The 6,769-nt window shown below is 41.8% G+C and overlaps 2 protein-coding genes across 2 annotated transcripts in view; both read right to left on the bottom strand.

Annotated features, from left to right (window-relative positions):
* Nucleotides 1-371: 371 nt before the first annotated feature.
* LOC113227260 lies at nt 372-2,770 on the bottom strand. Its single transcript, XM_026460161.1, has 4 exons — nt 2,651-2,770; nt 1,963-2,062; nt 1,466-1,674; nt 372-1,143 (listed from the first exon to the last, which is right to left on the bottom strand). The coding sequence occupies exons 1-4, from the start codon at nt 2,757-2,759 to the stop codon at nt 977-979; spliced, it is 585 nt and encodes a 194-aa protein (XP_026315946.1). The 5' UTR covers nt 2,760-2,770; the 3' UTR covers nt 372-976.
* A 3,153-nt stretch (nt 2,771-5,923) lies between these two features.
* LOC113227268 (retinal homeobox protein Rx2-like) overlaps nt 5,924-6,769 on the bottom strand; it is a 31,605-nt gene continuing 30,759 nt past the window's right edge. The window contains exon 9 of the mRNA XM_026460171.1: nt 5,924-6,052. Within this exon, the coding sequence (XP_026315956.1) occupies nt 5,924-6,052 (129 nt within the window). The remainder of the gene's footprint in view (nt 6,053-6,769) is intronic.

Raw genomic sequence — 6,769 nt, 5'->3', positions numbered from 1 at the left:
TTACGAAATCTTTCGTGTATATCTTATAGTGAACACAATGTGAGTTGTTGCTGATAAAAAAACGTAGTCAAAAACCAATCGGTACGTTCTTACAATATAAAAAATGTACTCCTTTGAATGCTACACAAAGAGATTTCTATATTATTTAATACATACGAAAATTAAGTCCATTTAACAAAAATTCGCGTCTCTGGCACGGGCACAGTAGCCTCACTACTTAGCGCAGATAATCCTTTGCCACATCTCCGGCCGTCGCCGTCGCCTCGCGGCCCACCCAACGCGCACTTCCTACGTTCTCTTCTAACGAAAAGGATCTCCAAATCTTACCATCATAATATTATGTCACCAACTTGCCTTAACAGATGGACACATTTACCTGTCTGATATTCAAAATCGCCTAGTCGGTAGTTAATCGCCTGCAAATGTGAGTTGGTCGAGGACGCAGTGGATGAAAGGTAGCGGATACACGAATGATTGCGTTGTTGTTACCGTCGATGGTGAACGGTGAGGTGTAAATATTTGCATCCATTAGCGGCGCATTGTATGTGCGCGCCTTTACTTAGGCCGACCATTACCGCCGGTGCGGTGCGACATTTACATGTCGGTTGAATGAGATACGAAGTATTGGAATTTGATCGACGGTGATTCCGGTTTGTGCGTCGCCTTTACCAAAGCACACGTGTTGGGGTTTCGTTGAAATATAATATATAAGAATTCACGAAACTATACTGTCTTTCATTAATTACCTTTATTTTTAGTTAATAGTAGGAATGTGTGTGCTTAAGTTAACGTAATACTACAAAAATATGGGGAGTAAAGAGGATATTTCAAATAACCCGTGGGCGCGGCTGTGCAGAGACAGCGTAAGGACTGTAACGTGAGAGATTGAAAGTATAGAGGTGGAATAACAGATGCTTACGAATATAATAAATGCGTTATGTTGTTTGTCCTTTAGAAAAACACTTCAGGAGTAGTCTTAATAAAATTCGCCGTCGGAGAGCTTGATAGCGTAGATATGCAGAGCCCGAAATTCGCAGAACTGGTTGGTGCACCAGCCGGAGTGACCGTCGGTGCAACGGCACGAGTCGCACTCGTCCATGTACTTCTCGCCGGGGATGCACTTGAAGAAGGGGTTCTTTATCACTGCAACACACGCCGAGAACATTCCGTGGACCTCTGGCTCTGGTCAAGTTGGGTAAAAATATCGAACCACAGATTGAGTATAAAAAATGTTTTCAGAATAAAACTTGTCCGAATCCTGCCACACGCCGTTCGACATTGCAATTGTTTTTCATCAATATAAAACTAGCTTCCATGCGCCCCCAAAACAAATACTATGAATTCGGATAAAAGCAATGAACAACCAACGAGACATTTGAAGTGTCCTGGAATGTTGAAACTAAGTCGGAAATTAGGATAGAGAGGTTTTCCATCATCTGGAAGTAAAGAAAAAATTGAGTGTTACCAGTGCATCGCAGACAAGGCGTGGAGCGTTCGCACAACGCGGTGACTGTAGCCTCGCAGTACACGCAGGAAGGCATGGCGCAACACGCGCCAGAATCTTGCGCCTCGCACAACATGCAATTCTTATTCTCCGGCGCGAGGGTCAGCGACGTCTCTTCCTGCCAGTACACGTGCGGCGTCTTCGGTTCCGCAAAGTGCGAGACCACGTACCTGATCAATTGGAGGTCGGGTTTTCAAATGGTGTTTAAATAGCCACAATAGACATGCAGTCTCCTTCACAGTAAGACGTGAGACGTAACCTATAGACATTTGCTACACTACTGAGGAAATAGTCGCCAGGGTGGGGTCGTTGTTACTTTGCAGCAGATGTCGTGCAGTGGCGTCTAGTCGAGTACTACCTGCCCGACTAGCTACGTGTGGTTCGACCAGGTGGTAAATATGCTCGGTCCACTGCGGGCCGAGTGAGGAAATATGAAGTGAGAAGTGCCAGGTCCTCACGCCTGCGAGCCCGGCCGGTAGACGGGCGGCGACTCTTCGGCGCCGCCACCGACGGAGCTGAGCGTGCCCGGCAGCGGCGGCAGGCGCCCGACGCGCGCTTCTGCAACGAAACGATTTAATTCCAGTTTTGCGGTATAGATTTCTGAAGACAACAGTACTATTCGATTTGTACTGGTGTGTTGTATCAACAATATAATAAATTGCAGTACACTTTGAAAAAAAAAATCTAATTATCATCTCAAGATTCTATCACGTCTTCACACTGAGGCTCATAAACAATGAAACTTATGTGCCATTGCCCATTTAGAACTTTGTGACTCTTTCGCCAACTTGTGATTATATTAATAATAGTCAGCAAACATATAATCCCACTGCTAGGCACGGGCCTCGTCTCACAAAGAGGTGGGCAATGGGCTGTAATTGCCGCGCGTGTCCTGTGCACTGGGAACTTCACATACGTCATTAATAACTTGCTTTGCAGATGTGTGCAGGTTTCCACGCGAAGTTTTCTTTCAGCAAAACGCGCATGGTAAATTTCTAATTAACTTTCGCTTATAAATTCCGAAATGCGCAGAGGTGCAAGTTCGGATTTGGACACACACCCTCATTTATTCACTTATTCGAAACAATTTGATTCTATAATTCAGTTAAGAATGTGGGCATAAATAGACATCATTGCTCAACTCACCGTCCTCTGGGTTGTACGCGGCGATGGCGCCGAAGATACATAACACGCTTACGACGACAAACGACATGTTCGATGCTGTGTAGCGAGGGTGCGCGTGTGTCGTTGCCATTCGTTATAATAATCGAGAAGAAACAAATGTTATTAATTGGTCCAGTGCCAATCGCCAATTAATATTAACCGGCGCACACGTACAGGCGGTAAAAAATATCTTGTACCCTACATCCTTCTTTATATTTGACTAAGAAGAAGAGGAAGTATACGTGTGTGGTTTGATAAATACGAGAGATAAGGTTAAATAAAAACTTTTTTTAATTTATTTTTATTTCTTAAAAATAAATTCGAAAATTAGCGCGAAAATAAAAAGAAAAACAGAAATAAGAAAGTTTGGCGAGGTCGGTATATTTTTTAAAGATGGAGAAACAGTACATATTCACCAGATTTGGTCCCATCTAACTTTTACCCCTTCCCCAATATGAAAAAATGGCTTGGCGGACAAAGATTTACATAAACTGAGGAAGTTATAGTTGAAACAATGGCCTATTTTTTAGAGTTTGACAAAACATTTTTTTAATGGTTGAAGAGTTGAAATGTCGCCGGTCAAGGTGTGTAGAGTTTAAGTAAGGAGATTACGTAAAAAATAGACCATTATTAAAATATATATTTTTTCTACTTCTCAAAGTCACGAACCAAACCGCCCTCGTATTTTTAAAGTTGCTGATTTTTTATTTTTTCCCTGCAACAACGTCACCGAACATTGTCTGCCACTCGATGACAACTTACTTCTTCTTTAACTTAAACTCTGCATATAGTTAATTGTGTACAGTCCCATATCATTCTCTATAAGTTTGATTATAACCTTGCCTATCAACCTGTTGGTTATCTCAGCTAGTAGGCTCACTCGCACAGGTCATAGGACCATCTAAGTCAACTCTCAACCCCAGATCAGCCCGTTTGCACGGACTTCATCCGGTTCTCTGTAAGGCTAGTAGTGCCTTAGGTGAGCCGCCCCGGGTGCACGTACAGCACCCTCCTATTTTCCAAATAAGTACCAGAGCTGTAGGCACGCTCATTTCCCGTCGCGCTCTGCGCTAACTAACGGTTGCCACCGCTGAACTATAAGCCAAAGTCAAAGTCAAATAATCATTTATTCCATAGGTAAAATTTTTACTTAAAAACGTCATTTTTTTAAATACTGCTCGTTCACTACGCTGACCTCCCTGAGAAAAACAAGCAAGAAACTCTTGGGATTGCTGTTCAAATAAATTAAAATAAACTTAAACATTTTGAATCATAACTGTGTGGAATCTAGACTCATGTTGTCTTTCCATACATCTTTATCTAACACGTAACTTGTACGAGCAGTACATTACATATGTCGTAACTTAACCTAAATATGTTGCTGATCGCGCGCATTGTCGCGCTTACATTTTATGTACAATTACGTATATTTTTAGTACAATAAAGACCTTCGGACAGTACGGTGCCTTACATATTTTGCATCAACCCACCTCAACCGAACGGTGTACTCAGGAAAACATACAATTCCCATCAACACACATTCTTACATACATTCTACATTACATACGTTGGGCACGAGCCCCAACATAACTAGAATATGACTTTCAACTAAAATACTTTTAATATACATTTTAAATTTAGGAAATGGTAATTTTAATATATGCTCCGGAATCTTATTGTAAAAACGTATACAGTACCCATAAAATAATCGTTTATCTTAGTTAAGACTACCAAATCTCATCTATGGCGGAGCTGTAAGACACGCTCACTTCCCGACACCGAATGAACGGCGTCTCTCCAGGTCTAAAATTCCTACGCGGTTGGAGGGACCAGACGAAGTATAGCTCATCCTCTACTAGCTCCCTGGCTTATGCCGGAGATGCCGGTGGCAGTGTCTTGCGACAATGTCCGGATTTAGCCCCCGACTTAAAGGGCCACTCACGTCTCGCGCGTCTCCTCGTCATTAGGTCCGCTACTAAGACGCGCTAACTGCGCGCGGGACAAACGCCCTTGCCACATGTTACCGGGGCAGACGAACGAGTTCATCCCTGCAGCTAACCACAAACCCCGGCGAATCCATACCCAAGTTCGTGTCCGGAAAAAACGCCCGTGAAAGCATATCACTGGCGGAGGGCTCGGCCCGGACGCCCGCCGTACCATGGTTTTACCGGGGAACCCGTAGTCTCCCCGGATCCCTATCTCTAGGATCAGTAGATAGGGATAGTTAATTGTGTACAGTCAAACAGTATTCACCAGTTGTACTGTAATGGCCGTGATCGTGTCGGCGTCGTGTCGTCGGTAATTACCCATATCGCGCTCGTTGCCGCGACCATTACAGTCACCAACGACGTTTTAACAAGCAACACATTGCTCACTTTATACCTGAACACAAATTATATTGAAAGTTGTTGTGTATTGGTCGATATAATACAGTCTTTTGTACCGGTGCATAGCGCTTATTCCCTACACGGAAATATTGACCATGTTATAAGTACCTATAGCAACGTGTACAACACAAAATTGATAACAGCTTTATTGTTTATCACAAAATAATGTGTATAATGGATGAACTCAAAGCAAATTATGTAATAAAATGCTATCTCGTAATATTCAATAGATTATCATCGCACAACACTCGACCGCCGCGACCGCACATGTGCTCAAACAAACCATTCAAATATTATTATGAACACGCGATAAACAACACTTATCCTAATTCCATCGCCGGCCATGAGCCACTGTGATAGATTTAACTCTGCGGCCGCGCTTCAATGAACGGCAAACATAATTAATGTATGAAATTATTTATTTGTTATTCTGTTATGAAACAACACCGGTTGCGTGTGTTCCCAACGAAAGTTATTTTGTTGCTCATTAGGATTATTGGGAATAGTTTTTGTGTGAATATTCTCTGCCGCTTTAACGAAAATTATTAATAGTCACTCATATGCTACATTTCAACAAAACACTGTTAAATATCAATAAAAATATTATAATTAATCGGAAATATTATTTGTTTATTCCATATATCGGTGGATCTAATGTAATAACCCGCTGTTACAAAATATTCCCAGTTTGTTCTGCCTACAAAGTCCGTTTTTGAGTGATTATGCCAATTATAATAATGATAATGTTTCACCACTACGCAATCACACCAATTCTATGATATTAAATTAGGAAATTTCCTATACAATGAGTGCCAGGGCAACGAAATTATTCCGGGGTACTTACCTGAACCACCAGACCTGAATCAATTTAGGAAATTTCATTTCTCGAATTGTTCCCAGCGAGAATTGAAGTCGGGACCTTCTCGTCCAGTGCCCGCAGTGCAAACCACCACGACGTCGGACCACCGAGGTCGGCTGTAAGAGTTAAGTTCATTATCTGTGACAAAAGAGTAGGGCCAATTTACAGGAAAACTTTTAACATTTACCGCGTCGTAAATGCGATGCGGTATCATACATTAACAACACCGAGCGTCGATTCCCATACGGGACAGTGTAAGCAACATAATCTCACCATCGCCATCACGCGCTGTTGTAATCACTCATCATTTGCTCGTTACTGCTATCGTTGTCGAGCAGGTGTCGTTTCGCACCCCCACTCCCCTAAAGGCTCGCCAACGACAATCGTCCGTTTATATCACTATCTCTTATTATTAGCCATTATTGAGTATGCCACGAGGTCTTGACGTCACGCGAGTGATCCGTCAGGCTCGCCCTTTATTATGTCCAATCATTTCGATAACGGCGCAAATTGAGGATTTCGGGTATCGATAAGTCGAGTTTTATGGATGGGGTTAATATCACCACCGGGCATAGAAATATAATTGACAAAATATCTAATTATTACATCTTTTTTTATTTATTATTATGTTCTTATGAACATAATTGATTCGCCACAGACATTCGTAGCTTACTGCAGATATTTAGAACTATTATTCTGCTTGTAAATTTATCAATTCCTCTCCACAACGCTTGAAAGCTAATTGAAAACCCGCATTTTGCTGTTATTCATTCACTCATTAGGGTCTGTAAAGCAATGAAGTATAATAAAATAATAATAATAATAATAATAAATTATAATAATAATAATAAATTA

The sequence above is a fragment of the Hyposmocoma kahamanoa genome, unplaced genomic scaffold, assembly GCF_003589595.1.
Source record: "Hyposmocoma kahamanoa isolate Upper Pololo Valley unplaced genomic scaffold, ASM358959v1 204, whole genome shotgun sequence".
Lineage (NCBI taxonomy): Eukaryota > Metazoa > Arthropoda > Insecta > Lepidoptera > Cosmopterigidae > Hyposmocoma > Hyposmocoma kahamanoa.
Note: the sequence above shows the minus strand (reverse complement) of the source record. Positions and strands in the feature narration are given on the sequence as shown.